We start from the raw sequence: 22,756 nt of genomic DNA, 5'->3' as shown, positions 1-22,756 counted from the left end.
CAAAAATGGCTCCTGGGCTGGGAAGGTGGCTCAGTGGTAGAGCGCTTGCCTTGCATGCCTGAGGCCCTGGGTTCGATTCCTCAGCACCATATAAGCAAAAAAAAAAGCTGGTAGTGGCGCTGTGGCTCAAGTGGTAGAGTGCTTGCCTTGAGCTGAAGAGCTGAGGGACAGCGCCCAGGCCCAGAGTTCAGGCCCCACGACCGGACCCCAAAAAAAAAAAAAAATGGCTCCTTTGAATTTTTTTTTTTTGGTCATTCATGGGGCCTGAACTCTGGGCCTGGGCGCTGTCCCTCAGCTCTTCAGCTCAAGGCAAGCGCTCTACCACTTGAGCCACAGCGCCACTTCCGGCTTTTTCTGCTTATGTGGTGCTGAGGAATGGAACCCAGGGCTTCATGCATGCAAGACAAGCACTCTACCACTGAGCCACCTTCCCAGCCCCGTCCTTTGAAATCTTTGAAGCATAAGATATATAAATATATATATATTGAAAATTACCTATTAGAAAAAGCTGTCAAAAAGTCACATAAAATCTAATAATACATAAATAAAATTATATAAAGTTCCAGTAGCACATCAAGAAATTTTTTTTTTTATTAAAAATGTTGGTGTTGCCAGGCTCCAATGGCTTAACCCTGTAATCCTAGTTGCTCAGGAGGCTGAGATCTGAAGGTCATGCTTTGAAGACAGCCTATGAAGAAAAGTCCAAGAAACTATCTCCAAAACAATCAGCATAAAGCAATGCTGGAGGGGTAGTTTAAGAGGTAGATTGTCACTCATGAACAATGCAGTGTACTATAAATAGGAGCAAGAGGCGTTTGTGTATACACACACACATAAAATACTGCTTACTTTCTACATGAAAGCTATTCTTTGAAAGTAATATTCTACCTTCTAGAAATTTACTAATGTAATTTAAAATTAATATCAGGTTTTTCTGCAAAAGAAAAGAAAGCAAGGCCTTACTTACCTGTAGGAATTTGGATCCTGGTGTTCCTGTATTTGTATGTCTGAAAAAAAGGCATCATCATCTTCATCATCACTGTGAATGCTTTCATCAGAATCATATATCACACCACTATCAGACAGAGGAAGAAATGGCTGCAGGAAAAGATGTAGTTTACTAAATATATTAAATAGTAATACATTGCTTAATAACTAGGATACATTTTGAGAAATGTACTCTGAGGCAATCTTGTCATTGTGTGAATGTGATAGTGTTTTTACACAAAGTATCTACAAACATCACTAGGTGAGATCTAATTATCACATATCACACACCCAGATCCGGATCTCTATCATCTATCTATCTATAGTCTGTGTGTGTGTGTTGGGCCTGGGGCTTGAACTCAGGGCATGGGTGCTACCCCTGAGCTTTCTTGTTTAAGGCTAATGCTCTACCACTTAAGCCACAGCTCCACTTCTGGTGTGCGTGCGTGCGTGCGTGCATCTGTGTGTGTGTGTCTAATTAGAGATAAGAGTATCACAGACTTTCCTGCCTGAGCTGGCTTTGAACCATGATCTTCAGGTCTCAGCCTCCTGAGTAGCCAGGATTACAGGTGTGAACCACAGGCACCAGGCTTTAACAAGACATATTTGGCAAGGATTTATTTTAGCATACAAAGATCCTTGTTTTATTAACTAAATACAAGTCAGTAGCCTCAGGAGACAGGCCAACACAATTCCTGGTAGAATCCTGACAGAATATAACCTTGCAACTCTGTACCCACAATTTGCCTAAGAATGTTCTCTAAGGTTGCAAGAAGGCTGTTCAAACAAGTTTTTAGTTCTCTTAAGAGTGTATGACTGGAATGGTGTGAGCTGGAACACAAGGTTTTGTGTTTCTCTTAAGTTCTTAGGTGTTGCTATCATTCTGGGACCACACTTTGAGAACCACTAACATCATTTACATGATCAAAGTCTTTATGTAGCAAAACAAGATCTCAAAACTCACTTTGAAAGACTTTTTGAAGTGCAGCTCAGCTTAACTGAAACAGAACTCTTTAATATGGTAGCTGTAATAATGTTACCATGGGAAGAGGCATGATAGGAGTTGTGTTTCTTTATGGGTATGGACGGCAAGGTGTCACTGGTGTTAATGGAGAGGAGCTTATCAATCAAAGGGAAGCAAGTACGCACTGGCACCTGCCCTGCACAGTATGACCCGGGTTATATGGGATGTAGTCACCATGAGTACTCCATCCTGACAAGTTTTCTCTGCTGTGTGGAAACAGGGCCTCACTACAACCCAATCAACCCCCAAACATCCACCATTTTCTAATTCTATGCTGGCCAGGAAACTACTAAGAGGAGAGTCTAGAGGGTAAATACAAGCATCCCCATTATAGACAGAGATGGTGCAGGTTATATGTTAATATGCTGAGTTTGGTTATACCCAAGTCTCACAGGACTCACCCACCATCAAGTCTGTATTCATATGTAAATTTACTAGGACCACTGTTTTTGGATTTGAGAGAACAAATCCAAAAGCTGCCCTGTTGTGTGTATGTGATCCTGGTAATACAAGTCAATAAAACAGACACACTTAAAGCATGCACATTACACACCCCTTACCTTGGCAACAAAGTAATCCCACATACTAAGTTCTGGAGGGATAAACTTTTCTTTGTAAGACGGTCTTTCTGCAGGCACTGGTGGTGGGGTGGCATCTTTTCCAGGCCTTCCAGGGACCAGCATTCGCATGTTAAATCTCCTCCGGTGTTTATCTATGTCTTCAGAAGGAACAGGAGGTGCTGAAGAAAGATTTTTAAAAACCAATCATTTCCTTTTAATTCTCCTTTTGCCATGATTTATTCTAAGCTCAGTTACTAATATTGGTGCTTCGGGGCTGGGAAGGTGGCTCAGAGGTAGAGCGCTTGCCTTGCATGCATGAGGCCCTGGGTTCGATTCCTCAGCACCACATAAGCAAAAAGAAAAAAGCCAGAAGTGGCGCTGTGGCTCAAGTGGTAGAGCGCTACCCTTGAGCTGAAGAGCTGAGGGACAGCGCCCAGGCCCAGAGTTCAGGCCCCACGACCGGAACCAAACAAACAAACAAACAAAAAAAACAGCTAATATTGGTGCTGCTGCTTATCTTTCCAGTTCTTTCATCAGCTTTCCAGCAGTCACACAGAGATGAAGATGGATAGCCTGCTATCAAGTAACCTATGTGCTGTATTTAATAAGAATTAAATTCTCTACAAACTATATTAACTGACAAATTCAATAAATGTTAAAGAAAATGACAGCCAGGCCCCTGTGGCTCACACCTATAATCCTAGCTATTCAAGAGGCTGAGATCTGAGGGTTGCGGTTCAAAGCCAGCCCAGGCAGGAAAGTTCATGAGACTCCTATCTCCAATTAACCACCAGAAAACCAGAAGTGGCACTGTGGCTCAAGTGGTAGAACACTTGCCTTGAGCTAAAGAGCTCAGAGTTTAAGCCCTACAACTGACCAAAAAAAAAGAAAAAAGAAATATTATTTCTAGCTAAGCAGTTCAAGAAAGATTCGATGGACATGTAGGATATGATTTGCCATGTCTTAGGTAAGAACAGCAGAGACACAATGGGGAAAAACATATAAATGACCAAGGGTTTGGGTAAACGAGGGGAAAAGGAGTCAGGAGAGGAGAGGAGAGGAGACAAGGACAGAGTCTAGAGTTAAACTGAAGGTGGAATTATCCATTAGGTAAACTCTGATCCAAGTCTCTGAAGCCAGTCTCATGATGAGGTAGGCTTGATTGATCAAACTGGAAGAAAACAGGCTGAATTTACAGTACCCACTTTATTCTGCCTATAACTTTTTTATCTTTGAGATGAAATACACATAGCATAAAATTTGCTACTTTCACGCACATAATTCAGCAGCATTTAGTACATTTACATTATTGGGCAACCACCACCTCCAATTCCAGAGCGCAGTCATTACTGCAAATGGCAACCCCTTGTAAGCAAGCAATGCATCAACTGGCTTCATTTCTACAGATTTATCTATGCCAGGTATTTCACAGAAATGGAATCATACGAAAAGCAACCTTTTGTGTCTGGTTTCCTTCAATGATCATTTCAAGGCTTGCACACAACTTCATTCCCCTTTGTGTCTGCCAGCATCAGGACTTGAGCTTAAGGCCTAGCACTCTTATCACTTGACCCACACCTCAAGTCTGGCTTTTTGAACCAACCCTCCAGGTCTCAGCCTCCGGAGCAGCTAGGATTACAAGTGTGAGCCACCAGCACCTAGCTACTTCATCTCTTTTGTGGCTAGCACTCCACTGTATAGATGTACCCCATTTTGCTTTCCAGTCATACTCCATAGTTCACCATCATCTTGTTTCGAAAGTTTATTCTCTACAACGTAGCTAGAGTGACTCTTTTTGAAAACCTAGATTGTGTCACTCCTCTGCTTAAAACCTGAGCGGATGTTTCTCCACTCCTTCTCTAACCTACCCTCTTCCCTAGTCTATGACAGTACTGTGGTCTTGCAGTTCCTGCAGAAGGCCAAATTCAATCCTGTTTTGGGACCTTAGCATTCACCATTCTATGACTGCAGATAACTGCACAGTGACTGCTCACTTCCCTGGGTCTCTGCTCAAAGTTCTGTCTACCCTAACTGAACCATCACCTTCCAGTGATCCTCACTACGACCTTAGCTCTTATCACACCTGCCACTTCACATTTGTTCAGGTGTTACTGTGTGTCTAGCTCCAATCAATGTAAGCTTCATGTGGGTGAGGGTCTTGTCTTGATTTGTTCATTCCCTTATCTCCAAAACCTAGAACATTGCATGCCATATAATAGGTATTAAGTACATTTGTGAACAAAAATGTATTCTCAGAAGTTTTAAGTATGATGGACAGAATTCCCACAACACAAAATAGAAAATTCAGGAAGAAAAGGCAGTTATTAGAGAGAAAGCTGTTTTCAGTTGGAAGTGGCCTACAATTAAGTAGGAATAAAAGGTACATGATAGGAGCAGAAGCCATGGAGTTGGTGAGACCTCCCCCCACTGCAGCGCATACAGGACACCATTCGCAGAGCGCCATCGTGTGTGCTTACACTCTGCAGTGGCAATCCCTCACTGGAAGAGGAACGTTGCTGTGCATGGGTTAGGATGGACTCCATGTTTCAACCTTCCCTGGGGCATCAGTCCATACCAAAGCTTCCATCTTAGTATGGAATAAAATCTATTCTTACCCAGACAGGAAGAATGGACAGAAGGAACAGGGGAGGATGATTTTTAAAAGCCAGTGGAAACAGCTGCCTTCAGTATGGCCATAGTTTAAAGCTCAGTGCTGCACAGGTTCTGGCGGCTACCTAAAACTGCTTTCTCTACTTTAGACCTGTCTTTTTTTTCCAGGTCCTTATTCCCTCATGTTGTCCCTCCTTCCTCACTTATCTTTCCCTTCTGCTCATTCTTCTGCACCTCTTCAAACATATAGTAATTTGCATTATTATTGCAACGTAAGTATAAATCAATAACCACCCTACAAAAGTGGCTGTACCTTACATTACTGATTTTCTTTTTTTGCCAGTCCTGGGGCTTGAACTCTGGGCCTGGGCACTGTCCTTGAGCTTCTTTTGCTCAAGGCTAGTGCTCTACCACTTGAGCCCAGGGCTTCATATGCATGCTAGGCAAGCACTTTACCACTAAGGCATATTCCCAGCCCACACTACTGATTTTCAAGATCAGATCTTTTTTTTTTTTTTTGGGTCCGGTCGTGGGGCCTGATCTCTGGGCCTGGGCGCTGTCCCTCAGCTCTTCAGCTCAAGGCTAGCACTCTACCACTTGAGCCACAGCGCCACTTCCGGCTTTTTTCTTTTTTCTTATGTGGTGCTAAGGAATCGAACCCAGGACCTCAGGCATGCAAGGCAAGCGCTCTACCACTGAGCCACCTTCCCAGCCCCGAAGATCAGATTTCTTAAAACATTATCAACTTACCCGAAATGTTTTCTGATTGTCTTCGAGGCTTTACAACAAGCTTCACGCCCCCTCCAAAAACAGCAGCCCACATTCGGTTATTTAATGGGTGGGCTGCAAGCCGAAACAACTCATTGGAGGAATTTGTGGCAAGGGCATGGATCAATAAACTTAAGTAAACAGCAACAACTGCTTCACACAACAAAACATTCAATTTTGGCTGGTCTTCATCTTGGGCTGAATTCAAGAGATTAATAAGCGAACTCACACCTGAAAGAATACAGAATACCATAATCATTTATCTATCGATATTCTACAACAAGCAAAATAAATAATGAAAGGAATAGATAATGAAACAAACTAAGAATCCATGGATCTAAAGCAACACAGTGAGTGAACTGTTAAGCAAAAAGGGGAAATGAAAAGTTCTTCCCTAGGATGACAAAATCAGAAAATCACCATCTAGTCACCCCACTGTAGTATCTAACACTTGAACAGAAACCATCACTAGATGCTAAAATTCAGCATTTTATACAATCCCAAACTATCTTTCAAAAGATATCAATACACCTGACATGTAACTGTATCCCCTCTGTATATCATCTTTATATAACAATTTTTTAAGAAAAAAAATACCAATGCATGACTGGGCATCAGTGGTTCACACGTGTAATCCTACGTACAGGAGGCTGAGATCTAAGAATCATGGTTCAAAACTAGCCCCAGGAGGAAAGTGTGAGACTCTTATCGCTATCATTGACAACCAAAAAACAGAAGTGTAGCTGTGGCTCAAGTAGTAGAGCACTAGCCTTGAGCACAAAAGCTCAGGCTATAAGGTCAAATCTTAGAACTGGCATGTATATGTGGATATGTGCACATGCACACACGTGTGCATACACACATAATATCAATACTTAATTGAAAAGGAAAAAAATTCCAGTACCTTTGTAAAGGAAAAAGCAGCCAGAAACTACATTACCAAGTGATCAAAGTCAATGCATAAACAACAGGAACAGTTAACATGATGAGCCTCTTGATCCTTTGTACTGAGAAAGGCACAACTTTTTTTTGTGGACTCCCTGATAAAAATATATAACTTCAGCAGGGCGCCGGTGGCTCACGCCCGCAATCCTAGCTACTCAGGAGGCTGAGATCTGAGGATCATGGTTCAAAGCCAGCCCGGGCAGGAAAGTCTGTGAGACTCTTATCTCCAATAAACCACTAGAAAACTGGAAGTGGCGCTGTGGCTCAAGCAGTAGAGGGCTCGCCATGAGCTGAAGAGCACAGGGACAGCACCCAGGCCCAGAGTTCAAACCCACAACTGACAAAAATAAATCAGAAAAGCCTAAATTGAGTGACCAACTTCAAACATAATTGAATAGTACATACTCTTTTTTTTTTTGGCCAGTCCTGGGACTTGAACTCAGGGCTTGGGCACTGTCCCTGAGCTTCTTTTGCTCAAGGCTAGCACTCCACCACTTGAGCCACAGTGCCACTTACAGCTTTTTCTGTTTATATGGTACTGAGGAATCAAACTGAGGGCTTAATGCATGCTAGGCAAGCACTCCACCAATAAGCCACATTCCCAGCCGTACATACTCTTTAAACATACTAATAGTCATGGAAGATAAAGAGAGGAAAGGCGGGCATGATAGTACACACCCACTGTCCCAGCATTTAGGAGGCTGATGTAGGAAGAATATGACGCCAGTTACATAGTGAACTACGCAGAGCATTCAAAGCTAGCCTAAGCTGAGCTGCCAAGTGAGATGCAAGTACCTGCTCTGTCGAGAGAGACAAAGAGAGAAAGGATACCCTCTCTGCAACCTGGTGCCAAACATTGAAAAATATATACCTACAGATACCCACACATAGCATAATACATGCTATCACTCAGGAAACCTGGGTGAAGGTTATATAAAACTTCTGTACTGTTTTGCAAGGTTTTTTAAGTCTGAAATGATTTTGAACTAATTTCAATTCATTTCCATTTTCAACTAATTTTTAATATGTACGGCCCTGTAGAGAGAGGAGAAAGTTAAGGAACAGAAGTAAAGAATGAGGACGAGAAGGTCGGCTAGCATGGCGCTGTGGCACAGCATGCCACTCGTGCCCTGTATACACATTCACGTTCTGGAAGAGATGTGTCTGGGAAAGGCCGCTGGGGCTTCCATTCAGAATTTCTAAATGACATGCTCATGTTCATGAAGAATATTAAACCCTTTCGTTCTCTTTTTTTTGGGGGGGAGGGGGGAATGGAAAAGGTTAGTGCTGGGGCTCGAACTCAGTGTCTTGTTTGCTCAAGGCTAGTGCTCTACTACTAACCTTGAGCCACAATTCCATTTCTGGCTTTTTGTTGGTTTTTGGAGATAAAGTCTCACAAACTTTCCTGCCTGGATTGTCTGGAAACCATGAGCCTCAGATTCATCTCCTGAGTAGCCTGGATTGCTTTTGTGTTCACTTTTGAGCCACAGCTCTACTTCCAACTTTTTGGTGGTTGACTAAAGATGAGTTTCATGGGCTTTTCTGCTCAGGTTGGCTTCACACCATGATTCTTAGATTTCAGCCTTCCAAAATTTCTGAGATAATAATAACATGAAATTTCTGAGGTAATATTTCAGTATCACTCGTTGAAGCCAGGCCTACACTGGTAATCCTAGCTGCTTGAGAGGCTGAGAATGGGAGGATAAGAGTTTGAGGCCAAACTTGGTAGAAAAAGTTTGAGAGACTGCTTCTCAAACCATAGTTGGGCACAGTGGTACACGCTGTCACCTCAAGCTACATGGTAGATTGGCAGGATTGTAGTACTAGGTCAGCCATAAGCATAGAAAAGTATGCAAGACTTCATCTCCATGGAGAGCATCTTGGACACAGTGGCACACGCTCATATCAGCAACAACAGGAAACATAAAAGTACAAAGATCCAGCTCAAGCACATGCCCAGGTGAAAAACTGCTAGGGGCACAGCTCAGAGGTAATAAGCACAAAACTTCCCTCACTGTCAAAAAGAAAAAGAAAAATGAAAAAAATTGCTATCGATAGCAAAGCCATCATAAAAAACAACCATTTACTAATCCAAAAGAGCAACAAACTGGAAACTAGACAATACTTGCATGCCAGGCAAGCACTCTACCACTGAGCCACCTTCCCAGCCCTAGACAATAACTTTTAAAAGAGACATTTCCCTTTTAAAGAAGTATTTGGGCCAGGTACAAGTGGCTCACATCTGTAATCCAAGCTACTCAGGAGACTGAGATCTGAGGATCACAATTTAAAGCTAGCCTGGGCAGGAAAGTCTGTGAGACTCTTCAATTAACCACCAAAAAAGCTGGAAGTGGAGATGTGACTCAAGTGGTAAAATGCTAGCCTTGAGAAAACCAAAGACCAGGGACAAAGTCCAGGCCTAGAGTTCAAGTCCTATGACCAACAAAAAAAAAAAAGAGGAAGAAAAAAACATTAGGATTCAGTCACAAAAAGCTCTTATTTTCTACTTTTTGCACATATTTTATAACTTCAAAAACACCTAAAATTATTCAGAAGTGTTTTTATCACATATCCCATTAAATGATTCTGGTCCTGACATTTTATGACTTAGATATAATAACTTTCTATAAGAAATGCCAAGATTTTGAATAAATTTTTGTGAGTTGCTGCAATGATTTCCTAATGATAGATGCTAAGAACTTGTTTTACAAAGACTCATCTCCAACTAACCATCAAAAAAGCTGGAAGTGGAGCTCAAAGTGTTAGGAAACAAAAAAAAAAAAAAAAAAACCCACAAAACCTCAGGGATAGAGTGGCCAGGCCTTGAGTTCAATCTCCAAGGAGACTGGCACAAAAAAATATTTGAGAGGTTAAAAAACAACAACAACAACAACAAAAACTCATGAATATCTCACCAGGCCACTGAGCAGGAGATGAATTTGGCGTTGCATGTTCTTCTATGCTTTCTGTCCTGAGTCTTCGACGATCACTTAAAAGAAGTCCTTGATAAGCCATTCCTGTGAACTGATTTCCTTCTGTTTGACTACTAAAAACAAAGAGGTTCAGTAATTTATCATGCTAAGAGAGGTAACTAGCAACTGCACTTAGTACAAATAATCTATTTTAGATGTAGGAAAAATCCTAAAAGTTCTTAATACTGAATTAATTCACTATTCTAGTGAGAATTTTAGAAAGCTCTTGAAATTAGTTATGTTTCTTGATAGTCTCTTAGATGCAGTTTCTTAAATGCTTTTGTGTGTGTGCTGGTATTGGGACTTGAATTCAGGGCCTCTTGCTCTTGGTTTACCTTCTTCACAAAAGGCTCACTCTACCACTTGAGCCACCTCTTCACTTCTGACTTTTTGCTGGTTAGAGGTAAGAATGTCTCAGATTTGTCTGTCTGGGCTGATTATGAATCTCAAACTCAGATCTCAGCCTTATAATAACCTTAGAGGGCTCTTAAATTCTTTTCTAGTAATCACTTAGTACCAGCTCTTCTATTTGCACTTACATATTTTTTTAAAAGTCTGAGGTAAAGAGTCTATTTTTAGTCTAAGATACAGTAGACAGGTTCAGAGTGCTGATTTGTTTTATTTCTTAACTCTGCAAAATTGTGTAAGCTTAATTTTGAATTAAAAATAGGAGCAAAACCTGGAGAATTATATTTTAAGAACATCAAAACCTAAAAACAAATGTCCTTAAATATGTATTTCCATTTTTGTAGAATCAGAGGCGATAAGAAAGCAGAAAGTAAACTGGGCCACAGAGAAACTAAGTCAGCTTAAGGACTAGAAAATACATATTTGAAAACAATGTGTTTGAACTCTCTTATGATCCCATTTAACTAGTGACTAATGTAAAACCAGTTCTATGATCATTTAGGTGACAATGTCAGCTAAATCAGCTTTCTTCCTTATGTACATGTCCAAGGCTTTATTTTATTTGTCCAGTTCTGGGGCCTGACTGAGCCTGGGCACTGTCCGAGCTCTTCAGCTCAAGGCAAGTGCTCTACCACTCGAGCCACAGCACCACTTCTGGCTTTTTCTGCTTATGTGGTGCTGAGGAATCGAACCCAGGGTCTCGTGCATTCAAGGCAAGCACTCTGCCACTGAGCCACCTTCCCAACCCAGCCCTAAATTTTATTTTAATAATTTAAGAATATAATTTTGTGTGCCCGTTCTGGGGCTTGAACTCAGAGCCTTGGCATTGAGATTTCTGGCTCAATGCTAGTACTCTACCCTGCTCCACTTCTGCCTTTTTTGATGGCTAACTGAGAATAAAAGTCTCACAGACTTCCTGCCCAGGCTGGCTCCAAACCATGATCCTCAGATCTCAACCTCTAGAGTAGCTAAGATTACTGAGCCACTGCTCTCTAGGTTACTTTTTCATTTTTTGAAAGGGTTTTGTAAACTGAAAAACCAGTTAAACAGAAACTGAAAAGTCATTTAAGAAAAATTATTTTGGACCATAAAATGTTCTTTTTTGGAAGCCAAAACCATTAGACTAAAGACCATCTGCATTTACTCTGTCATTTTCTGTATTTCTCTGTTGTAACTGGGTTAAAAGCAAACAATTTTTTATTCCTGGTTCTATCTTATCTATTACAGTATACACACCAGTCATATTTGGGGACTTTTTCATGCCTAGGAAACAGCTAAATGCTTTTTCTGTTTGAATACTATTTGGGTAGTTTTCTTTACCTGTAGCTATGACTGTCACATAACGCTTGGTAAATGGACGCAGAGAGTGATGCGGCTAATGAATGAAGTGTGTGCACCTAAAACCAAAACAACCACAATTACATTCTGTACTAACAATCCTACACAACAGTAATCATCTAAAATCAGAAATACTCATGGACTATCATTAATACTGGATCCTGTGTGAGACTACAGAATGCTTTAAAACTTCTACAGTAACCTTCCTCCATCTTTATTTATGTGCCACAAGGAAGCTGGCTGGTCGGAGTGTATTTTTCTCTAACATTCACTCCTCGTGAGCCTGCCCTTTAGCGGCCCAAGCAGAGCTTCAGACTGTTAGGTTCAATAGTATTATGTAGAAAAACATGGGACAAAGTAGAGAATTTTCAGAACTTCCATTTAGGCTTGACTTATGAAATTCCCGTGATGAAAATAGGATTTGATCTTATCAATAAAATATCAATCACTGTATGAAATGGCTGATATCCAGAAAGAACATTTTTGTACTTTCAAAGATTACAATTTTTCCTACTAATACAAAATGCTGAAATGTCACACTAAAGTAAATGTCTGAAATGTGACAATGAAACAGTATTTTTATACTCATTAAAATTTAAAGGGACCTTGGAAATGATTTCATAATCTTTGAATGGCTAGTCCATATTTCTAGGGACTGGAAATATTTATCTGGAACTTGTATATGTTTTACTTTTTTTTCTATATCTTTGCCTAATTAGTCATTTAAGCAAATTCTGCTAAAATAGTAATATGGATGAATTCACACTATGGATTAAAATTCTCTAGTAGTATGACATGGCCAGTAAACCTTAAATCCCTCAAGACTAGATTAGGCATTTCTGTCAAACCAAAATACATCCACTGATTAAAATACTGTGGACCTGCAATGCCCCTGGAACTGGAAAAGGCCCGGTACACACACACACACACACACACACACACACACACACACACACACACACACACACACACACACACACACACACACACACAGACACACACACAGACACACAGACACACAGACACACACACACACACACACACACACACACACACACACACACACACACACACACACACACACACACACACACACACACACACACACACACACACAGAGTTCTGCTGGTGCAGAGACAGCGGGTCAATGCTCCAGTCCCTGCAAGTTCCCTAGTGTTTCTTGGAAGCCATTATTGTTTAAGTTTTCAGCACAGGGTACAGGTTCAATTTGGGGTAGTAACTCTGCCAACACACTCTTTGCCTCAAACTATTGTCCACCTGCAGTGAACACAATCACCCAGGAAATTGTAACAACGATACTTCTTCTGGAAGCATTTCTGACCCAACATGGTTCTTTCTCAGGTACTCCTCTCCTCCTCTTCATCTTCACAATACCTTGGCACGTAAACATCAGTATTTTAATTCAGTGGTTCCCTCAAGGCAGTGGTGACTCTAAGGAATATTTTCCTTCTGCCTACAAAATTTAGTTTGTTCCCAAAAAGCATGTACTTGCCTTAAAGGAAGGCAGTAATTTTCCCAGAAATAAGTCTTATAAATAACTTTGAACTGATAAGTATAAAGGGAAATACAATCATATTCTAAAACATTTTCTACAAGTTCAAGCTACAGGATATACAAGTATAACATATTTACTTCTCGCATGTGCACATCTCAAATGCTCATGAACTTTACATTACCTTCACGTCTTCAACAGTGGGATGAGGTGGTGTTTTCATCTGAACAATAGTATAAAGAATATCATGAATGTGGTTATTTAAGTATAAGACAGGATTAGCGATGACTGTTTTTGTCGAAGCAATACTTGCTGAAAGCAGAGGGAGAGTAGTAGGCAATGGCAGTGGAGACTGGAGCTGTTTTACTGTAGTTTCCTGCAGGTGATAGTGGATTATTTCTTTCAAAATAGTTAACATGAAGGAGAAACAAATGTTATTTGGTTAAACACTAAATGAATACTTGAGTAAAAGCAATATGTTCATTTACTTTTTCAAGCACCCAGTAATGGAGCAGGTTCTTTGCTGGATATAAAAGGTATAAAAGTGAGATCTGTATTCTCCAATTTTAAGTGAACTTCTACCTAATATCTGCCTCAAAGGAACAGAGGAACTGACTCAACTGAGTCAGCTAAGTCCTAACTGGAAGAGCTACAGCGATTACTGAGCTAACCTCTACTAAAAAGGAACATGATGTTCTCACCTGTTGTGATTCTTGTAACAAAAATTTCAGTTCCATTCTTACTGAGGCCAGCCCACCACCTTGGGCCCCATGAAGGCTACAATAACTAAGAAACACTCTTAAAAGGTCCTGGTTCTTCTGCAACCACAGCTTTCGCCTTTCTGCATGTTCTCGTTTAGCTTGTAATCTTCGTCTTTCTATTTGGTGGCGCTCATAGGAGCCAATGTCTGGTTTGTCCATCATTTCTTCCTGATCCAAAAGATCACTCTCTAATTTAGAATACATTTCACTGGAATATTCTTTAATAACTGCCTCATGATTACATATGTCATGCAGGGCAGCAATTTCCTTTTCAAGCCAGTTGTAAAGTTGAAATCTGAGCTTTCCTCCATCCACTTCATAACCTGTAGCCAAAGTTCTCAGTTCAGTCATTAGGATCTTTAAGCAAGCCCTGAATTTTAACTGTTCAGCAATCACATCAACCTCAGTATCATGTTCAGGATAATCCTCTTCCTGAGGGGTCAATAACATGTTAGGATCTGAGGCCTTCTGATCTTGTCCATCTTTTCCCCTGGTATCTGAGCTTTTCATGACTAAACCAACAGCATCTTCATCCTCTTCTGAGACATCATTGTGATCTTCACCCCAATCAAGATTAAGAGGTTCCTCATCAACTTTAACAATTGGCTGGCTCCAGTCGAACTGTGAAGAAGTTAGAGCTGACCAATCAGTGCCAGAATTTCCTGTGCCATCTCTCAGAGCTACTGATCCTGAAGGCCCATCATCTATCTTTTTAGAAAAGACATCAGGCTGATCCTTTTTTTCAGGTAAGGAAGATATTTTGGTTACTTTGGGAATTTTGGAAAGTACTTCTAGGGCTAAAACAGGGCATCCAACTTTAAAATGAGCATTTGCAGTGGTAAAGAATAATTTTCTTTCTATGAGGTTAATCTTATCAGCAATGTTTTTCTCAGTTTTGAGACCTAAGGTTGCCAAAGTTCCTTCAGGAGAAGCAAGATTTCTTCGAAGAAGTAAAGGATGTGTTCGAAGATAGTTGTAAAAACTGAACACCACGGGGTTACAAGATTTGATGATAACTATAAGAATCAAATAAAATCACAAGTTACTGTGTTAATTTGTATTTATATTTCAAAAGAAAGATGTTAATATTTCCTTAAGATAAAGATAAATATTAACTTGGAAGAGGCTAAACTATGGTACATTCATATAATTATAAAAAACATACAGGTGAAACAAAAATCAGTTCCCTATTTGCTAGAGTGATGTCTAGGATACATGAAACAAAAGAAGGGACAGAAAGTGCATATAGTAACTGCCTTTTTGCTAAGAAAGTGGAGAGAGGATATAAACACATGCTTATTTGCATGTGCGTGTGTGTGCGTGCATATGTGTGTGTGCACGCCCTAGGATTGAACCCAGAGTCTTATGCATGCTTTGGCAAGCAAGTGCTCTAACATAGAGATGTATAAAGATGTATTCCCAATCCTTGTTTCTCTTTGAGACAGGTTGGCCTGGAATTCCTAATCCTCCTGCCTCCATCTCCTTAGTACTGGGATTACAGACAGGTACTTTCAGGCTCAGCTTACTTAGATTTTGTTTTTTTTTAACATAAAAGAAAATACAAGTGGGGTGCTAGTGGCTCACGCTTGTAAGCCTAGCCACTCTGGAGGCTGAGATCTGAAGATCTTAGTTTGAAACCTGCCCAGGCAGAAAAGGCATGGCACTCTTATCTCCAAAAAAAGAAAAGAAAAAAAAAAACTCAGAAAAAGCCAGAAGTGGTGCTGTGGCTCAAGTGGTAGAGTTAAGACTTGTACAAAAGCGGCTTCAGGGACAGCACCACAGCCCTGAGTCCAACTCCCAGGACAAGCACACACACACAATTGTAACTTGAGGGAAGGCAAACAAGGGAAAAAGCTAGAGTTCTTTGAAAAAACCCTGGTTTTATGGAATTTATTTCAAAATCATATCAACATTTGATGTAATTTTTTTAAAAAATTCGATTTTTCTAAGTGCAAACTTAAGTGAATATTTATATCAACTTGACAGTCTAACCACAAAGAGCTAATTTCATTGAAAAATGACTTTAAAACAAGAAACTTAGGAGCTGGGAAGGTGGCTCAGTGGTAGAGTGCTTGCCTAGCATGCATGAGGCCGGCCCTAGGTTCAACTCCTCAGCACCACATAAGCAGAAAAGGCCAGAAGTGGCACTGCGGCTCAAGTGGTAGAGTGCTAGCCTTGAGCTAAAGAGCTAAGGGATGTGGAGTTCAAGCCCCACAACTGACACACACACACACACACACACACACACACACACACACACACACACGAAATTTACTGTCTAACTTTAGTGGAATGTATCATAAACATAAAAATATATGCCAAAAAAGAGCTTAGTCATAATGTTGCAAGTGATCATATATTTGTATTCTTATCCTGAAATTATACCCATGCATATAAGATAGTAGACAACAATGTTAATTCCATAAGAAACCACATCTTCCATTCTAAGACACAAACTTGAAACTCATACCTAAAAATCTACATTTGAATTAAAAATTACAGTGTGATGCCTTGAATTCTCAGGCTAACTTCATTCACTGACACAGCCTAGGAATAATAACCACAACAGGAGTACTGTGTATTCCTGGACCCAGACAACAATCTCTAAACTTTATTTTCCATTAAAAGGAGCAATTCTTTTTGGGTCCAGGGCTGGAAATATATTACCGTACCAGAAATCAAGAGACCTATTAGCCAAAGGGGTCAGAAACTTGAAGAAGTTCCCAATGGTCATCAAATTATGTTAAAACACTACATTTTATTACAAATGCCTATGTGCCTAATCTTAGCCACACAAGACAAATTTTTTTTTTTCCAGGGCCGAGGACCGAACCCAGGGCCTTGCATGTGCCGGGCAGGCGCCCTTCCGCTGAGCTAAACCCCCAGCCCCAACAATTTTATTTTTTATTTCTCAAAGCTGAAAAGCAAATTTGGTAACAATTTTATTAATCTGAATAAAAATGAAGGCCAGAAACTATCTTCTTTTTTTTTTCAGGCTAATAATTTGATGCCCTTTTAATATGATTGTAGCTTTTAACTATTTTTCTTATCAAAGCAGTATATGTACATAGTTTAAAAGGTCAATTAATGCCAAAAGACTTAGAACGAAAACCAACAATGTTTTCATGCCTCTCTGCCCAACCCTTACCATGCTATTATTATTCAGAGACAATTACTTCCAGCTTCTTAAGCTATTTCTATTAGCTTTCACATTTCTGGGCCTGTGAGTCTCTCTCCATTTGTCAAGTTAAATGTTATCAAATGAGTTGCTCTTATTGTGGTTGAAGTGATCAGCATTCTTACTATTGCCATTCTTCCAACAGAAACTATCTTCTTTTAAAGAACACAAAGAAAGCCAGGCGTTGGTGGCTCATGCCTATAATCCTAGCTACTCAGGAAGCTGAGATTTGAGGATCACGGTTCAAAGCCAGCCCAGGCAGGAAAGTCTGTGAGACTCTTACTTCCAAAAAACCACCAGAGGGGATGGGAAGGTGGATCAGTGGTAGAGCACTTGCCTTGCATGCCTGAAGCCCTGGGTTCGATTCCTCAGCACCACATAAGGAAAAAGCCAGAAGTGGCGCTGTGGCTCAAGTGGTAGAGCGCTAGCCTTGAGCTGAAGAGCTGAGGGACAGCGCCCAGGCCCAGAGTTCAGGCCCCACGGACTGGACCCCCCCAAAAAAAAACAACCACCAGAAACCAGAAGTGGCACTGTGGCTCAACTGGTAGAGTGCTACCCTTAAGAACAGCTGAGGGACAGCACCCAGGCCCAGAGTTCAAGCCCTACAACGGACCAAAAAAAAAAAAAAAAAAAAACAAAAGGGAAACTCATAAAATGGCTTACCTTGATGTTCAGAATCCTCCTTTGGCGTTTGTTCCAATAATGTGTCCAAGGCCCGAGTGTAATCTTTCATTACCCAGTAAGCAAGACTACGCAGAAAAGGGTCAGGATGTAATTGTTTGCAATTGAATCCTGAGCCATCCTTAGAGCAACCCAAAATCTTCTGGTTCAAGATAGATATGTAAGTGGATGAAGTTTCAAATTCTGATTCATATAAACGGGCAATAACCATGGCTAGCTGAATGTCTTCCATCTTTTCAAGACATACCTGAAAATTTTAAATAGTAGGAAGTACTTACTTTATTGAATGGTATAGAAAATCCCACTGGTAACCTGAAACTATGTTTAGAAGTGGATGGAGGGATTCCAGAGGTTGCAACAGTAAAAGGCAGTTAAGAATGTGGTAGAGAAGATTAAAGAACAATAAAAGGAAAACACTAGAACTTAGCAGCTTCTAGCCTAGAAAGATCACTTATAAAATAGGCATAAAACAAAGTATGTTAATATTTCAAACTTATGTCAGTTTAATAATATTCATTGCAAAAGTAACTACTTATGACATTTTAATTCTCAGTTCCTCTTAATTCCCAAATATATTTTCATATAAACATAATCATACTTTATGACTGCAAAAGGACTTCCATTTACCTAGCAAATAAGTATTAAATAGCTCTTTGGAAGCCCATATTTAATTTTAACTATGGAATCTGAGAACCTGAGACCAGTCACACAATATAAGCATTTGCAGTCAATCAACATTTCTCTTCTTTGCTTATCTTCAAAGCTAAATTTCCCATTTCAAAATGTTAAAATTTGTAATTTTTAAAACTATAAATGTGCCTGAGATAACTGTGCAACTATTAATTTTAAATTTACCGAATTTTCATTGTTAGGTATTTCCTATTCTATCATTATTTTTAATCTCATTTTTCCCTCACTGTTGGGTTTTAATGCTAGTAAGTAACCTAACAGGGAGATACCATAAATACAAACATTCATTACTCTCATGATCACCTGCCAGGATTACAAAATGCAAAAGCTTTACCTCCTCGTATTCATTTTCTAGTACCTAAGTCAAATATAGTAAAAGACAACATAAATCATTCTTTCAGTGTCTTGTCTATAAATTTCATTTGGAAGAGAGAGAACTTAAAATATCTGTTGTTCTTCATAGAATAGGGTTGGTATGACCTATTCTTTTCAAATGGCTCAGAATTACAAGATGGCCAATAAAACCATTTCATAAAGTATCTTCACCATTTTTCATAGATTTATACATTATTTTAGCATGCATTGTGTCACATATAAAATTACACATCTCTCCTTAGTATACTTATAATTTCATCAATCATGGAGACACTATTTGAGGTGTGGCAACTCCTAAAGCTATTATCTGTTCTTGCAAACATGACAAAAATTGCAATGTCTCTTGCAGGTATATATAATAGCATGTCTTCTTATTGATTTATACCTCAATGGCATCTTTCAATGAGCCGGCCAATAAGAAAAAAGCAGCAGATTGTTCAAAGCGTTGTTTTCCAAGCAAAGAAAAAGCATTCTTCAAAGCAGCTTTACGCCACCTGTCTTCATTAAAGTTGTGGCTGAAAAACGTTGTCATTTTTTCATCATGTTGTGACCTAGGAACCAGAGTGATTTACAATTAAAATATTTTAATTCTCTACAGAATGTATATGGAGACAGAAAAAATTCAAACCAAGTCAAATCTGAACACTGATATGTAAAATTGTCTGCAGCATTTCACTAGGATCACCAGGTTATTTTTTTTTTTGGGGGGGGGTCCGGTCATGGGGTCTGAATTCAGGGCCTGGGCACTGTCCCTCAGTTCTTCAGTTCAAGGCTAGTGCTCTACCACTTGAGCCACAGCACCACTTTCAGCTATTTTTTTTCTGCTTATGTGGTGCTGAGGAATAGAACCCAGGGCCTCATGCATGCAAGGCAAGTGCTCTACCACTGAGCCACCTTCCCAGCCCCTAGAGCAGGCTTAGAAAATAAAGTTCTCAGGGATTTAAATATAAAGCCTTGAATGATATCCAAAATCTCTTCTTTTCTCAGACTTGGCTTACCTAAATGAATCTACTTATTTCAATCTACAGTGAATGTCACTTTTTCAGGCTAAATTTTTCTAATTCTTGCCTCCATTGGTGAGGGAGCTCCTGTTATATGTGTCATAGTTTCCAAAGTTTAATCATGGCGATGTGAGCAGATTCATTATAGAATTGTTTGCTGAGATACTTCTTATACATTCAAGACAGTAGGAGAGAGTCTGTTTTGTTGCTAGTAAACTCTTACTGCTCAGCAATGTGTTTGTAACGTATTTGGCATTTGTTCACACAAATAAATAATTTTTGTTATGAGAAGTTAAAAAAAAAAGTAGTTCACAGTAGTAACTTCAGTTTGTGAAGAAAAAGCAGTCTTTTCTGTCAAACCAAAGTACCTCCGTCTTGTATGTTTGTATTTCCTGGAATTATACGTTTGTTTTTATTTCAATTGCAACTATTTGTACTGTTTGTGACCAGTCAGCCATGTTAGGAACATAAATCTGTGTCAAAGGAGTTAAACTATAACTTCCAGGTGTGCTGCTTGTGACCAGCTAGCCTTGCTAGGAAGGTAAATCTTTATCAATGGAGTTAAAGGGAATAAAATCCTCTTTCTAGTGGGAGCTTTCCACTGACCTCACCAACCTCCTCCAACTGTATCTGTCAGCCACCCAGTTCCCAGCCCACCATGATAAGGGGGGGAAAAAGTCAACCTTTGATAAGAATTAAAGAATAGCCTCCTCTCTAATGTTCATAATCAATTGTACTTAGAATGAGAGTCTAAGTCCTTGACAAAGAGGGACAGTTTGGATTGAGATAAAAACCTAGCAGACTGCCCTGCCCAGTGTGCCTACATAGCTCTGGGTAGAGTATATGGTAGGGTACTGAACCTTTTTGTGCTCTGACGAGTCTCCTATATATATTGTGTGTCTATTTGTCTCTGACACTGGAGAGTCGCTATCTGTTTCTAAGAAGTTATAGGGATAATTTTCAAGCATCTTTTCTATTACACAAATAAAAACCATAAATATCTCCTACTGCTTTTTTTTTCCTTGGCAGTTTTGGGGCTTGAGCTCCAGGCCTCAGGCTTGCTAGGCAAGCTACAGACCCAGTCCTTTTTGCTCTTTTTTATTGATTTTTTTAATGTAAAATTTATTATCTTTAAATAGTTTCAATTGAATCTCACTATGTGGGTATAATGCATTTAATCAGTGTCCTCTTCTATCATTCTCCCTCCCATCTTCTCTCAACCCTACCTTATCCCCCCCCCAAGTTATCGAGTTCCATTTTCATAGATGTACAATGAATATTACGACCGATTTTACCATCATTCCTCTCTCCATTTGTCTGCCCATCTCCTTTCCCCTTTTCAGAAAAGATTCTGGCCAGCCTGGCCTCCAACCTTTGCTGTTTCCTAAATATCTAGGATTACAAATATGAACCATTCTATTTGGCTTCCAAAATGTTTTTTGTTTTGTTTTTAGTGGTACTGGAGGCTGAACTCAGGGATTCATGCTTGCTAGGCAGACGCACTACTTACTACTAGAGCCATGCCCCTAGCCCTTTCACTTTGGTTATTTTTGAGACAGACTCTTTGCCTAAGCCAGCCTGATCCTCCTAATTATGCTTCCTGCTATAGTAGGGATAAAGGTATGCACCACTTCACCCATACTTTTTCTGTCCCTCATTTCTTCAGCTCAAGGCTGGTGCTCTACCACTTGAGCCACAGCGCCACTTCTGGCCTTTTCTGTTTATGTGGTGCTGAGGAATCAAACTCAGGACCTCATGCATGCAAGGCAAACGCTCTACCACTGAGCCACCTTCCCAGCCCCTACCCATACTTTTTCTGTTGAGATGGAATCTTGATCATTTTTTTTTGCCCAGACTGATCTGGAACCGCGAGCCTCCGTTACAGCTGGGATGACAAGTACACACCCTGCCCTGCACCCAGCTTTTTACTGACTTGCAAAAAAATTTTTTTTGCCAAGGCTGGCTTTGAACTTCAATCCTCCTGATTTCCATCTCTAGAGGAACTAGGATCGCAACATGAATAATCAACACCTGTCTTCAAATGTGTTTTTATCAAGCTTAAAAAAAAAAAAAAAAGCTGGGTGCCAATGGCTTACGCCAGTAATCCTAGCTACTCAGGAGGCTGGAGCTGAGATCTGAGAATCATGGTTCAAAGCAAGCCCAGGCAGGAAAGTCTGAGAGAAGATTCTTTTTTTTTTTTGGGTCCAGTCGTGGGGCCTGAACTCTGGGCCTGGGCGCTGTCCCTCAGCTCTTCAGCTCAAGACGAGCGCTCTACCACTTGAGCCACAGCGCCACCTCCGGCTTTTTTCTTTTTGCTTATGTGGTGCTGAGGAATCGAACCCAGGGCCGTGAGCATGCAAGGCAAGCACTCTACCACTGAGCCACCTTCCCAGCCCCTGAGAGAAGATTCTTATCCAGAATCTTAATCACCAGAAAACTGAAAGTGGTGCTATGGCTCAAAGAGGGAGAGCGCTAGCCTTGAGTGAAAGCCCAGGGACAGCACCCAGACCCTGAGTTCCAGTCCCATGACAAAAAAAAAAATCCTACCCTATAAGTTAATTTGTAAATATATATTCTGCTCATTTTTACAGATAAAGGAACCAAGGCATAAAGAGGTAAACTGAGTTGTTCAAACTCAAATACCTAATCATTTTCACAATTAGGTTTCTGATGTGACACACAATCCTCATCTATTAATCACACTGAGTGTTAAGGTAACTTACCTAAACAGACCCCACACCACTGCTTTCTTCTTCATGGAAAGGTAGAATAATGCAGCATCTAAGGCATCATTGTTCCTCTGAAAAGAAGCTTTGGCAACCTAGTAGTAAATAAAACAGTATTCTAACTATTTGACAAAATAATTACAATCATCAACAATTAATGCTTTCTAACTATGTCCATGACTGGCTGAAACTACGGGAATGGGAAATTTTCCATGTGGT

At 40.2% G+C, this 22,756-nt stretch overlaps 1 protein-coding gene across 1 annotated transcript in view; it reads right to left on the bottom strand.

The window, feature by feature from the left end:
• Positions 1-22,756, bottom strand: part of Dmxl2 (Dmx-like 2) — a 109,589-nt gene that overhangs the window by 14,193 nt on the left and 72,640 nt on the right. Inside the window, exons 21-30 of the mRNA XM_013010151.1 lie at positions 22,535-22,632; positions 19,196-19,361; positions 17,728-17,992; positions 13,827-14,902; positions 13,310-13,501; positions 11,595-11,671; positions 9,810-9,940; positions 5,932-6,180; positions 2,572-2,750; positions 968-1,098 (exon numbers count right to left, since the gene is read on the bottom strand). Coding sequence (XP_012865605.1) covers positions 968-1,098; positions 2,572-2,750; positions 5,932-6,180; positions 9,810-9,940; positions 11,595-11,671; positions 13,310-13,501; positions 13,827-14,902; positions 17,728-17,992; positions 19,196-19,361; positions 22,535-22,632 — 2,564 coding nt within the window. The remainder of the gene's footprint in view (positions 1-967; positions 1,099-2,571; positions 2,751-5,931; positions 6,181-9,809; positions 9,941-11,594; positions 11,672-13,309; positions 13,502-13,826; positions 14,903-17,727; positions 17,993-19,195; positions 19,362-22,534; positions 22,633-22,756) is intronic.

The sequence above is a fragment of the Dipodomys ordii genome, unplaced genomic scaffold (assembly GCF_000151885.1).
Source record: "Dipodomys ordii isolate 6190 unplaced genomic scaffold, Dord_2.0 Scaffold11, whole genome shotgun sequence".
Taxonomy (NCBI): Eukaryota; Metazoa; Chordata; class Mammalia; order Rodentia; family Heteromyidae; genus Dipodomys; species Dipodomys ordii.
This window is presented reverse-complemented; position numbering and strand designations above follow the sequence as displayed.